This window comes from Mastomys coucha, unplaced genomic scaffold (assembly GCF_008632895.1).
Source record: "Mastomys coucha isolate ucsf_1 unplaced genomic scaffold, UCSF_Mcou_1 pScaffold5, whole genome shotgun sequence".
NCBI lineage: Eukaryota > Metazoa > Chordata > Mammalia > Rodentia > Muridae > Mastomys > Mastomys coucha.
The window spans coordinates 76,237,404-76,250,709 of NW_022196911.1; the positions used below are offsets into that span (position 1 = coordinate 76,237,404).

Below are 13,306 nucleotides of genomic sequence, written 5' to 3' on the forward strand. Positions count from 1 at the left end.
GCTGCTCTGGTACCCTGCTGGGTGTCCGTTATGTAATCTGTGTTGCTCAGATGAGCCACTAGATGCTGCTCTGTGCCCTCCAAGGAAGACTTCCTCAAGAACTGGGGTTCTGTAGCTCTTGGTTGAACCCTTTGTACACCATGTTGCCAGCTGTTCCTTCGGCCTTCTGTCCTTGGGCCAGTGTGGGAAATGGTATGTGTGGAGCAGATGTCTACTGAGGTGTAGCATGGGCGTCCAAGGCAGCTAGCGATAGGGTTGGGGGGAAGTAGGCTGGCTGATAGTGAACACTAGACATCTTCCTGGGTCTGTGTGAGTGCTGGGAGAACATGCCTGCAACATTCCGCTGGCTCTGCCTTCTGGGCTCTTGACTGCCATGTTGGACAGATTGTTGCACTTTCTTCTTTGCTTCTGGGTTAGAACAGTGAGGGGAGCTGAGTGTGGGGAGGCAGAGGTGGGTTTGAGTGGGCAGGGAATTGTGGTGCCTTGTGTGAGGGTTACTCTTGGTAACTTGACTACCTCTGGAATTAACTAAAATTCAAAAGTGGAAGGCACACCAGTGAGGGGTTTTGCTTGTTTATTTTTGCGTAATTTGAAGTAGGGAGATCTAATCTGTACCTTGAGGTGAGAAGACACATGCCTCTAATCCAGGTCTTGAGGTGGGCCCTTAATCTGCATTCTTGAGGCAGGAGGACACACCTTTAACCTGGGCTACCTTCCTTCCAACCTTCTGTTGGAAGCCTATATAAGCACATGGAAGAAGGAAGCTTTTGCTCTTTGCTTGCTTGCTCTCCGCTTGTGAGCAAGTCCCTTCCTTCACTGGCATTGTTTCTTCGGGGTTCCAGCATCTCTGGAAAACGGACTGAGACATCTAATGCCACTGACTGAAGAATCTGTAGATTCTTAGGTTTTCTGCTCAATAACTAGCCACCGTTGGGAGTTCTGCTACTCAAGAGAACCCTGAAGCAAGCTTGCCAGCCAGGTGTGACTAGATGAGTAGGGCTCCTGACGACCTTTTTCCTCAGCATGTCATATGGTAGTGCCATCCTGTTTCTATTCTGCAAACACGAGGAGGCTGGGGTAGTTCACAGAGGTTTTTGAAGGCAGTGGGCTAGGGTTGGCCAGACAGAAGACAAGAGAGAACATGTATTCAGCCGTGCCAGAAAAAGTCCATGAATTGTAAAATCTGGAATTCAGTTGCAGGCAATGGCAGGCCCAGGTTTTTCTAATGGGTGGATTGCAGCCTTCAGAGGTCTGTGTGTAATTAGAGAAGTAGAACACACTTAACTTTTGCTTAATCCTAGAATTTGAAGGGAACCATAAACATGAAGTCAGCTTAGAGGCTGGTTTTTAGCGATTGCCTTTCCAGGTAGAAGAAACATTGGGGCAGTGGGTCTGAAAGACCCTAGGAAGATGGCTTACAGCCTACTATGATGAAAAGGAAGAGACCCAGGGCAGCTCTGTTGAAGAGCAGCAATGGGTGTTGAGTCTGAGGTTTGAGGCTTAGTCTCAGTGTCAGTGTTGGCAGGACTCTTGAGAGTTTGAGGTTTTTGGTTTTTTTTCGTTTTTGTTTTTGTTTTTCGAGACAGGGTTTCTCTGTGTAGCCCTGGCTGTCCTGGAACTCACTCTGTAGACCAGGTTGACCTCTAACTCAGAAATCTACCTGCCTCTGCCTCCCAAGTGCTGGGATTAAAGGCATGCACCACCACTGCCCGGCGAAGTTTTTCATTGGAGCTGATGTGGCTCATGCCTGAATCCTAACTGAACACAGAAGCAGGAATATGGCAAGTTGCTGGTGGTCTGTGTGTGTCTCAAGGGAACGTTCTAAGTCATGGACTAATTTTGAGCAGGAAGGGGTTAATGAAGCCCCTGCTAGCAGGAGTTGTTATAAAGCCAGTGTGGCATCTGCCCTCATTCCCCCAAGTAATTATTTACTCTTCCCTGATCTCACCGCAGCATGTTCTACAACTGGATCTGGACCATACTCCACAACTGTGTGCTAACACTTCATTATTTTATTTATAGGTTACCCAGTGTCAGGTGCTGTGTTCTAGTAATAGCCGGTAACCACTCTGTTCTAAGAGAAACATTGTTAGGAAGGGGCCACAGCGAAGCTAGCCTTCCTGTGTGCTTGTTGAGGTCCTGGAAAAACTGTTTTGTTTTTGTTTTTGATTTGGGTACAGCGCAGGACATTTTCCACTCTGGTCACCCCGGTCCCTAAATCTTTCCAATTGTGTTGGCAGAGAAATCTTTGAGTACAAAAAAGAAATTGGCACTTTGTAATCTGGAAGTACTTATTGCCTAATGACCTCAACAAGATTGTTTGGTGGTGTCAGGAATTCTCTCAGGTCCAGAGTTGGGAGTCGGAGTTAAGATACAGGTTGGCTTGTTTGACAGTTTGCGTCTCCAGGCCAGTTCAAAATGAGTGACTTGGAAATCGGCAGTGGCCTTTGTGAAGGATGCGATGCGGAGGCTACTTGTGAACTATGTGTGGGTAGTCAGAACCAGATGGTTTTCGTAATTTTACTGTCATCAAGTTTTAAAATGGGCAAATAAGAGACTGGCCTAAAAGGCGCAGCAGCTTCGATTTAGACAGCCTCCGTGATAGGATCTCTAGGCCGCCCTTGCCTTTCTGGCCTGGCTTTCTAGAGTCGTAGTGGGTGCCGGGCCTTTACCCCATGCTGAACGCGGCTCTCCCTTGCGGGGCGCCCGGGCCAGCGCTCCACAACGCCCGCTGCCTCTGCTGAGGGGGCCGCGGCGGGAACAAAGGCAGCACGTGTCTGGGCGGGGCTCGCCCTCCGCCCCGCCCGTTCGCTCTCGGCCCCGCCCGCCGGGCGAGCTCCGCTGCGCGACGCCGGGGCCCACGAGGCTGGGCTGCGCCGTGCAGCGCGAGCGGCTTCCAGGTGGAGCCCAAGCTTCGCGCGTTCCCGCCGCTCGCGCCGCGACCCGTCATGGGCGCGCCCACTAGAGGCGCCAGCGTGCGCCGCTGGCGCTGAGGACGAGCGTGGCCGCGACCTGGCGGCGAGACCAAGCGCGCGCGTGGACCGCGCGCCGCGATCCCGAGAGGCAACTCGCGAGGCGCGCGCCGGGGCGGGGCGGGGCGGGGCGGGGCGGGGCGGGGCGGGGCCGTCGGGTGCGCGGCGGAGACGCAGGCGGGGGCCGGGCGGGGGCGGGGCCGCGGCGTCTGCAGAACCTTGGACAGAAGCAGGGAGCTGCCGCCGCGCTGAGCCGCGCTGAGCCGCGCCGAGTCCCGGGGCCGCGGCGCGCATTGCGGAGGGCCTGGGACGCCGCGGCTGCGCCTGCCGCGGGAGCCTGCCTACGGGTAAGCCTGCGCCGACTGGGGCCGTGTGTGCGGCCTGCTTGGATTCTTGCTGCGGCGGCCACTGCGGCGCTTGACGGGTGCCGCAGTGGAAGCACAGGCTGGGGCTCGACGGGGTCGCAGCCCGGGGGGTTCGGACCTCGGAAGTGCGGGCGGAGGGGCGCGGCGCGGAGCCCCGCCCGGAGCTGAGAACCATCTTGTTTTCCACGCAGATCCGCAGGGCTACACGCGTCGTGTCCCGGGAGCGCCTCCTTTCTCTCTGCGGCCGCTACAGGCTTGGTAAGCGTTTTTTCCCCACCGGCCGGCAGGCTGGGCGCGCAGGGGTGCCGGCCCCTGCCGGGCGCGCAGTGGCACCATGGGCACGGTGCTGTCCCTGTCTCCCAGCTATCGGAAGGCCACATTATTTGAGGATGGCGCGGCCACCGTGGGCCACTACACGGCCGTGCAGAACAGCAAGAACGCCAAGGACAAGAACCTGAAGCGGCACTCCATTATCTCGGTGCTGCCCTGGAAGAGGATCGTGGCGGTGTCAGCGAAGAAGAAGAACTCCAAGAAGGCGCAGCCCAACAGCAGCTACCAGAGCAACATCGCGCATCTCAACAATGAGAACCTGAAGAAGTCGCTGTCGTGTGCCAACCTGTCCACATTCGCCCAGCCCCCGCCGGCCCAGCCGCCCGCACCCCCAACCAGCCAGCTTTCTGGCTCCCAGACTGGGGTCTCCTCTTCCGTCAAGAAGGCCCCGCACCCTGCCATCACCTCTGCAGGGACACCCAAACGGGTCATCGTCCAGGCGTCCACTAGTGAGCTGCTGCGCTGCCTGGGTGAATTTCTCTGCCGCCGGTGCTACCGCCTGAAGCACTTGTCCCCAACGGACCCCGTGCTCTGGCTGCGCAGCGTGGACCGCTCCCTGCTTCTGCAGGGCTGGCAGGACCAGGGCTTCATCACGCCGGCCAATGTGGTCTTCCTCTACATGCTCTGCAGGGATGTTATCTCCTCTGAGGTGGGCTCGGACCACGAGCTCCAGGCTGTCCTGCTGACCTGTCTGTACCTCTCCTATTCCTACATGGGCAATGAGATCTCCTACCCACTCAAGCCCTTCCTGGTGGAGAGCTGCAAGGAAGCCTTTTGGGACCGTTGCCTCTCCGTTATCAACCTCATGAGCTCCAAGATGCTGCAGATCAACGCTGACCCACACTATTTCACGCAAGTGTTCTCTGACTTGAAGAATGAGAGTGGTCAGGAGGACAAGAAGCGGCTCCTCCTGGGGCTCGATCGGTGAGCCTCTGTAGCCGGTATCCTGGCTCAAGGATTCCACTCATTTTTAAAATTTATTACTAAAAGAATAAAGTTTTGTGTACAGTATGTGTCTAGCAAAGCCACCAAGGGCCTCTTCCCATGTTCTTTCCTTGGGGTTTTTTTTAGCCCTTTCAAGAACTCTGGGGACTTTCGAACTGATGAACCTTGTGCGAACCCAGAAGATGCATTCAGAGCCACTTCGGCTGCTGACTACTCACTTTCCGGGATTCAAGGGACTGACTTGCCCATGTCACCTGTACCCACGATGGATCCAGGGTAGATGAGGCTTCCCACTGTACCATGATCAGAGCCGGGGGCCCATGGCTGGTGGCCAATGAAGAATCAGCCTTCTTCTGGGTATTGTTTCATTCTCTCAAAAGCTCCTGGAGTCAGCTGTCCTGACTCAGGATCCAGGAGGTTGTGAGGCAAGATCTCCACTGCCCTGGGGCATCAGTGCAGGAGCCTGGGAGCGGGTCTGGTGCAAAGATTGTTGATGACTGTTGACCGTGCACGGCCCTGGTTCACTGCGTGCATTTTAGGGAGAAGGGCTTCCCTTGCCTGGCAGGATTGAGCTCCCCTTCCCATCCTTTTGTCTTGGCTCCCAAGTTACTGTTGGTTAATGAGGTGGTTTGCTCATTAGATTCCTCTCCCATTTTGGGTCCCAGCTAAGGGATGAGGTGAAGCTAGGGCCAGCTCCTTTCCTGATCGAGCTTTTCATTTGAGCAACACAGTTCAGTCACTCTGGGTAAAAAGCCAGGACAGTGCCAGGGACCCACTAGCAACATTGCCTTCTGGGCAGGTGGCTGTCTATGCCTGAGATCAAGTTGGTGCCCACTTATATGCTAAGGCCTCTTGCTGGTGCACATATTTGTTCTATATCTCTGGGGGAAGGTGAGATCAGCGGATAGGGGTGAGACAGTGCTGCTGTCTCCCATCCCTGCCCCTCGTTAATTTTAAGCTGTTTCCAGGCAGTTGAGTTTCTCCTAGAGAGGCTCTGCCCTGTGCAACCTACTGAGACAGACAGCTGCATTTGGAGACAATTACAAGATGCGACTGTGACTCCTGATCAGTTTGGAAGCTTGGTGACTGTCCAGCTGCAGGGCGTGGTGCCCACCTATCCCTGTCGGCTACATAACACACTCTGGACTTGAAGGGTTTTTCTTTCTAATTTTCTCAGACTGGTGGCCTGGGGTTTGGAAGCCGTCCAAGAGAAGGGAGCGAGTCTTCCTGCATGGCCCTCACTCCAGCTTTGGGGAACAAAGAGCAATGTGAAGACACCACGGAGGATTTCCTCTTCCTTTCCTGCTCCCCCAGGGGGTGCTGGGGCTAGAGGTTACAGTGAGGAAGGCAGAGGTCAGCTTGCATAGATTAGGTTCTAGGTGGCTGCCAACTTCTTGCACAAGCACTACTGAAAAAAAAAATCACATATAAAGAGAAAGCTGTGAAATTGAGGTCTCAATTGAAGAGGCCCAGAGCAGAGCCTTTCAGCCGATGTATTCACAGAGGTAGGGAAGAGGACCTGACGGACTAGACAGCCTTTCCCCAGCCCTTCATCCGGGTTCCTAGAGAGCTGATCCCAGGCCCTCAGATGGTCTGACACAGAGCTGGAAAGCCCTGCAAGGTTGGCTGAGTGCAAGCCTCCGTTGCAGCCTTTTTGGGCTGGCTTCATGCAACCAACCCATCCTCAGATCCTGCTGCCACGGTGACCCAGCCTGGAGCCCCATGGGGCAGCTGGAAGAAGAGCTTCAGGTGTCCAGTCCGAGGAGGAGCGGGGCACATGTTTGTAGCCTGCCAGCCACTGTCACTGGCCCGGAGCTGTTCCACTGAGCTGCAGTAACAGGATTCCAGCTTTGTTGACTGTTTCCTTCTCTTTGTACTTAATTAAAAAAAAAAATTTTTTTTTTTTTGAGAAGGTGCATATTTCAGAAGTGGTCGGCAACTGAGGAAAGAGCTCCTTAGCTCCATTGTGCAGCTCGTGTCCTCTCCCCTTGCATCGGTTCTCAGTACTGTGTAAAGGAATGACTGCTAGACTTAAGTGTTTGAGCCAAGAACCCATCTGATATGCTGCTATGAAGACACTTTTAGAACAAACACACATGATAGAAAAGAGAAAAAAAAAGAAAAATGTGAAAAAAAATCTACAAAAACCCCTTTATTCTTGTTGCTTTTACAGTGGTACCGTGCATGCGAACCAGGAGCATTTTGTGTCTTAAGAAAAATAACCTTAGAGCAGATGGCCGGCCGTGGGAATCACGAGTGCCGATAATGAGCCGCGGGAGCATAGTTCAGGACTGGATTTTTCTCTTTTCCTTACAACCATGAAGGGTTGATGTATTCTTTCCATGCAGTTATTAGAATTTAGTTTTGTTCCAGCAGTGTTAAACTTGCAATGAGAAGAAAATGTGCCATCCCCTGCCCAGAATTATCCATAGCTGTACATCCGACACTGCTAACTACACACACGTGATGGTTTTGGTTTTGTTTTGGTTTTTTAATTTGTTTATTTTTTTAGTGAAATTTCTTCTGTAGCTATTCTTTGACCAAACTGTGGATACTGTTAATATTAATTTATATTTGTCTCATTTTGTATGTATGTATGGCGTGTTTGTGAGTATGTATGGTTTATAATCTGACAAGAGTCATGAAGCTCAGTTTGGCTGTAATTTAATTCCCCCTCCCCTTATTTTTATTTATTTTTGTACTGTGCTGATTCAATAAAATGCACTGACCATCCATCACATCTTCTTTGTGGCCCCGCCATTTGGGAACACGGTGTGGGCACCTTTAATGCATGATTTGTATGCTGAGAGAATCGGGTGGCTGGGAGAAGGGGACAGAGTTAGGGGAAAGGACTGGAACATGTGTAAGGGATTAAAACAGCACAGGGGGTAGTCAGCTTTGGCTTAGTGGCTGGGCAGGTTCTCTCTGGGGCTTTCCTATGTGGGGTCACAAGACAGGCAGCTCAAGGCACAGAGAGCCAGTCAGATCTAGGGAAGGCCTGGTCAGTGTGGGCCACGTAAGTCCTTCTTGGGCATCTGGCCGAAGGCTCTATGTTGTCTTGGCACCAAGGCTGCCGCTCCCACTTTCCCTTGGGCCTGCCTTGCTCAGTGTCAAGCCAAGGCCAGCGGGGTGGACAGGATTCCTGTGGCTCCAACAGTTTAGCTTTAGAGGAATCTAGCTTGGGGTCTCCCAGGCATACTGCTACCTCAGCTTCTGTGTCTGGTCTGCCTGCCAGCTGGGAAGAGGGCAGCGGGAATCTGTTCACTGGCTGGCTCTGCACCCATTGTTGGGAGACCCGTGATTAGGGCTCCTCACCTTGTCCAGGCAGGTCCCACGGTCTGCCAGTGACTGCAAGACCCTGAAGTGCTGAGCCCCTGGGTGCTAGGGGGCCTAGGGGCCTCCACCTTATCCATGGCTCCTGCTCTTGGAAGAGGCTGTGCTGGCCCAACAGCTTCCGTGGGGATCTGGCCCATCCTTTGTGTGTTTATTTCAGAAACATGGTCCCTTAGGATTCTAGAGCACAGGCTTCAGAATGGCGGAACAGAGTTCCTCGACTGAATTCCGAAGCAGCCTCTTGCAGCTTGCTTCTTGCTCCCTAATTTTTCTGTTTAAAAGCCTTGGGCAGATCATCCCCCAGTTTACATAATTTGTACTTAATTCTCCTACCTTCTGGAATGGTAGTTGACTAAGCTAAAATTTCACTATTTTTCAATGATAAACAGAACACCTTTAAAATAAGATTTAATGCTTTATTGCTCTTGATGGTAAATCAAAATATGCTTTAGAAATAAAGTTAATTTAATGGAAAATAGGAATATATGCACCAAACCATAAACTGCATTTCATTAACTCAAGAGACCCCTACTCCATGCATACAATCACTGTGTCCTCTCCTGTGCTCTTACTGTCATCATTCACACCCCTAATTCCAGGTCCTTCAGTGGCCACACACTGCCTTTTAGGTCATAAGAAAGTGCTTGTGGACAGGGCAGTCGTCAGTGGGAGGTTCTGGCCTGGGTCAGAGGTCCCAGACTACATCAGAGGGTGGGAGGGGACCCTCACCCCGTCTGACCTGCAACTCTTTTGGCATGACCTGCTTTGATGTGTATGAACACACGTGAGCATGTCTAGTGTAAAGCAACACACTGGGGCAGTAAGAGGGTGGGAAGGTGAAGTTCCAGTCACATGGTTCTGTCGGGTCCACCAGCAATCGGCAAAACCTGGCTGGTGGCACCTCCACGCTGCAGGGGCAGCTGCCCAGGCTTGGAGGATGAGAACGGTTCCGAGGACAGCATGGCAGGTTTTTTGCAAACTGTCTGCATGTAAACATCCCTACAGCTCTGCAATAGGGTAGGAGACCAGGTGCTGGAACCACCTTGGCCAGCCAGGTGACTCCCTCAGGTCTGGGCAAGGCACAGGAGGTAGCGCACAGGCACTTGGTGGGTTAGGGTGGCAGGGTGAGGATTAGGGAGCAGTCTGGCCAAAAGTGAAGAGAATGTGTGCGCCTGGCTCTGAAAGCCCTGCGGCTCGCTCCTTACAAGCCTTCTGTGTTAGGCTTCCCCACGGCAAGCCTGTGCCAGCATAGGCCTCCTTACCCTCAACAGCTGAGGGAGGGAGCAGGGGCCTCAGGAAGACCTCTGAAGCAGGCATGCTTTCTATTGGGCAGACACTGGCAAACAGGCTGCACTGTCCCAGCGGGGGCTCGAGCCAGGTTCCAGCAGGCAGGTATGTGGCATAGGTGGGCACCCTGGCCTGGCCTGCAGTGCCAGGACTCCACGCTCTTTGCTGCAGCTTTGTTCCACCTCCCACCGCTGGGTCCTGTGTGCTTTGGCTCTCTGAGAGTTCCAGGTCTCCAGTGAGGAGGAGGTGCAGCTAGAGGGTTAGGGAGCAGGCGCACTGAGCACGGCCTTCTCCTTGCACCTCCTCACTAGGTCCTGACACGGTGCTTACAGCAGAGGGGGCATCAGATTAGCAACCTGGCAATCTGCAAGAAAGAAGGTTATGATGACTGTGGGCATGGGCTGTTGAGTTAAGCAAACTGGTCCTTGGAGTAGCAGCAGGGTGTGTCTCTATGAGAGAAGTGGTTAGAAAGTCCAGGGCTAGAACCTTGGTGGCAAAAGATCTCCCAGGGCCAGGCTCTGGGAAGGAGGGATCCGGGATGAGCTCCGCAGAGGAACCTGCTCACCTCGTGGCTCACCTTTGGCTGCTGGGGGTAGGGCTTATGCTGAGGGGTTCAGAGCTAGGTCCCAAGGGCTGCAGTCATGTTGGGGAAGGAGGCATCAGGTAGGGGTCACAGAGCAGGACTAAGTCCTCTGCCTGTGGATGCTGCAACCAAACCTCTGGGAGAATGTGGCTTTGGCTCCAGGAACTGCATCCTGGGCTCTGTGCCTCTCATCCCTTTGCTGAGGTCAGCAGTGGCCACTGGCCTTTTGCCAACTACAGGTACCGTCTAGTTGCTTGAGAGGTGGGAAGTGGTTTAGCTGTCAGCCCAGGGGGCTGAAGAGGGTCTTTGGTTTCCTGAGCAGGGATATGGAAAGTTGAGAGGGCAGAGGCAGAGGCAGAGGCAGAGGCCGAAAGCCAGGGAAGACAGCTCATGGGCAGGGCCATGAGAAGGCAGAGGAGCCCTTCCATAGCGGAGGCCCCTTGCAAGCTGATTTCTAGTGGCATTAGAGGGCAAACAGCGATTAGCTGAGCTCCTGGGATGCTGAGGGAGGTGGAACGAGTGTGGGGATGCAGAGGCCAAGGGCCTGGTCTGCCTTGTGCCAGGCTCAGGCTCTTGCTCCCCTGGGCCAGGCCTCCAATGTGCAGCAGTCAGTTCCCGGGCACACTGAGGATGAAGCCGGAGCGGTTCTTGGTGAAGTCAGGCTGTGGCTGATTGAGCCGGGTCTCCACAGATACGGTGCATTTCTTTCCATGCAGGCTGCACTGCACTGGGTTGGTGACGTTCACTTGAAGGTGGCGCTTCTCACTGCAAGAGTAGAACAGACAGGCCAAGCAGCCAGTGAGTGGGCAGACACGGGGTGCTGTGGTTTCCTTGGCAACCCCCAAGGCCCTGCCGTTTGCCAGGCTCCTGTAGGGTGGCAGTTTCAGGGTTCAATCTGCTTTCTTCCCAGGTGAGCACAGGGGTTGGAAGGGGCTCAGAGGAAGGGAGAGGAGAGAGTGGCACTGAGTTGTGTGCTGAGGGCAGAAGGTGCAGGCGAGGCAGAGAACCCTGTGTGCCAATGGACCAGGGAGGCGGATGTGGCTGAGCCACTTGCCACCAGGGCTGGATGGACTGAGTCATCTGGGCTTTGGGTGTCCCAGGAGAAAGAGTGTCAGGGCTCTGAATCATGACGATTATCTCTGATTGCCAACAGGGAGACTAGGGTTCCCCCATCCCCTCAAGGAAATGAATAAATACATACATTAATAAAAAAAAAAAAGGGCCCGAGGCTGAGTCCTAGGGTACAGCAGGCCTGTGATCCCAGCTACTTAGGTAGTTGAGTTAGGAGGATGGTAAGTTCAAGGCTTATTGGGCTAAGAGTGAGCTTACAGCTAGCCTGAGCAACTTACTGACACCTTGTCTCAAACTAAGAGCTGGAAAAGTGCTGGAGATAGGGTAGCTTAGTGGTAGAGCCCCTGCCTTGTATGTGTGTGTGTGTGTGTGTGTGTGTGTGTATGTGTGTGTGTTTGTGCATGTGCATGCACACGCCAGCCCCTCAGCTCATGCTGCATCAGTTGGAAGGAGAGAGAAAGGCTTGCTGTTTCAGGAGCGTCCAGCAAGGATGGACTCCTTCCTTCGCCGTTGCTGCTGGGGCTGCATGCCAGCGAACGGGCTGGGTCTCAACCCTGCTGGTCTCCTCAGGCCGAGGGAGCTCCCAGCGCTGACTGATGAGCACTGAATGGCCGCGTAGGAAGCTGGGGGTTGAGGCCAGCGCGCGGGACTCCGCCCAGCCTAAACAAGAGTTCCCTGTACTTGCTGGAGCACTGGCTGGTCCAGACGACCCAGTTGCTGAGGCAAATGATCAGGCTGCATGACATGATCCTGGGGATCAATGTGCTGAGCACTGGTGCTTCTTGCAGCACTAGCCCTGAGGCATGGTGTCCAGGGACACTTGGTGGGTCATCTCACAGAAGGCCCCAGCATTGGATGGGATGCTCATTCTACCTGCCTCCGTAGCCATGGCGGAGGCAGCAAATGGAACAGGAAAGATAATGTGGGCATTAAGTACCACACACTTAATGTCTTGTCAGCCACAGCTAAAACCTGGGCTCGGACAGTTATTTTTAACTAGAGTTGGACAAAAATAGCAGAGCCCATCAGAGGTGGTGACTCAGGCTCTTTCCCACTCCTTTGGGAGTCAAGGGGGCTCTGCAGGTTAGATATGTGGCCCTTGGCTCCAGCAGGTTATGTGTGGGTCCCCTGTGGCCTCACACTGGCCCACAGTAGGCACAGTGCCAGCTCTAGGGATGCCTCTGAACAAGATGGTTTCCAAGCTTGGTTAGCCTCCTTGCTTCCCCTGTCCTGCTCTGTGTAAGTCCTCTGAGGGCCAGGAGAGGAGAGAGCTGGGAGGTGCCATCCTGCCCTCCTCTCTTGGGGCTGGCAGAGCAGGGCGCACACCGGGTTCTCTCAGATTCTCTGGGAATGACTCCCAGAAGGGCTCATTCAGTATCATCTTGAGGAACCACCATGCGGAGAGTCAGCAGAATGCTGCCGTGCTCCCATGTGGTTGTGGGCCCTGATATAGAAACCTCAGCCAGGCTGTGGCTAGAGTGTTATCAGCAGGGTGTTGTCACCCACAGCCTTCCTTTTCTTTGGGGTGTTTGGGGAACTGCTCTAGTTTTGTGCGGGCCTGGGAGAGGCAGGAAGAGCATCCCAGGAGCTGGTAGGACTACCTGGAGAGCAGAGCTTTGGTGTCACAGGGTTAAGAGACTGCTCTTCCTGCTCTCCCTCCTTTCCCCTTTTGTCCCAGTCAGCCGGTCAGTGGTAAGCACAGTGGGATAAATGCTGCCTGGGACAGGAAGCAGATAGAAAGGGAGGAGGGGACAGTCTGTTTCAGGAACCCTCCAGCACAGGGCCTCCCATACCCTGGGAGGCCCACGCACAAGTCAGGGCCACTGAGGTTGGTCTTCCTCCCTTCCGGAGGATGCTGCTGTTGGGACGAATGCCCCTGTTCCGGGGAAGGCAGGGAACCAGGGAACTGGGTTGTTCTGCACTGTGATGCAGACAGCTCTGGGCCCCTCTTTCTCTGGCCTGTGCTGACGCCGCCCCACCGCCGCCCCACCTCCCAAGGAGGAGCTCTCTCTATGACCCAGGAAAGTGCTGGGCCTCCTCTCCTTCTCATGAGCAATGCTGGGCTTCAGCCTGCCCCAGGGAGCTTGCTTGGAGTGACACTGTCCTGGTCCTCTGGAGATATGGGAGACAGTCCACAGAAAGGCAAATACAAACATAAGGAGAGGCTTTTCCTCACTGGCACAGCAGCCATGTTTCTGGGCCTGCCACTCCTACCTGCAGCTGCGGATTCTGTCTGTGTCAAACACTGAACTCCCAATTCCTAGCATTACTCTCAGTGGGGTAAGAAGCAATGAGGACATATTAGGAAGGAAAGGATGCCATGCCTCCACATGCCTCCCTCTTCTTTCTTCTGAGATAAGATCTCTCTATATATAGGTCATGCTGACCTTGAACCCATGCCTCAGCTTCCTGAGGCTGGA

The 13,306-nt window shown here is 54.0% G+C and overlaps 2 protein-coding genes across 3 annotated transcripts in view; one reads left to right on the forward strand and one right to left on the reverse strand.

Annotated features, from left to right (window-relative positions):
- Window positions 1-3,166: 3,166 nt before the first annotated feature.
- Window positions 3,167-7,350, forward strand: Cdk5r1 (cyclin dependent kinase 5 regulatory subunit 1). Its single transcript, XM_031353810.1, has 2 exons — window positions 3,167-3,319; window positions 3,529-7,350. The coding sequence occupies exon 2, from the start codon at window positions 3,672-3,674 to the stop codon at window positions 4,593-4,595; it is 924 nt and encodes a 307-aa protein (XP_031209670.1). The 5' UTR covers window positions 3,167-3,319; window positions 3,529-3,671; the 3' UTR covers window positions 4,596-7,350.
- Window positions 7,351-8,340: 990 nt separating this feature from the next.
- Window positions 8,341-13,306, reverse strand: part of Myo1d (myosin ID) — a 307,808-nt gene continuing 302,842 nt past the window's right edge. For both annotated transcript variants that reach the window (XM_031353808.1, XM_031353809.1), the window contains exon 22: window positions 8,341-10,580. In XM_031353808.1, the coding sequence (XP_031209668.1) occupies window positions 10,424-10,580 (157 nt within the window). In that variant the 3' untranslated portion in view covers window positions 8,341-10,423. The remainder of the gene's footprint in view (window positions 10,581-13,306) is intronic.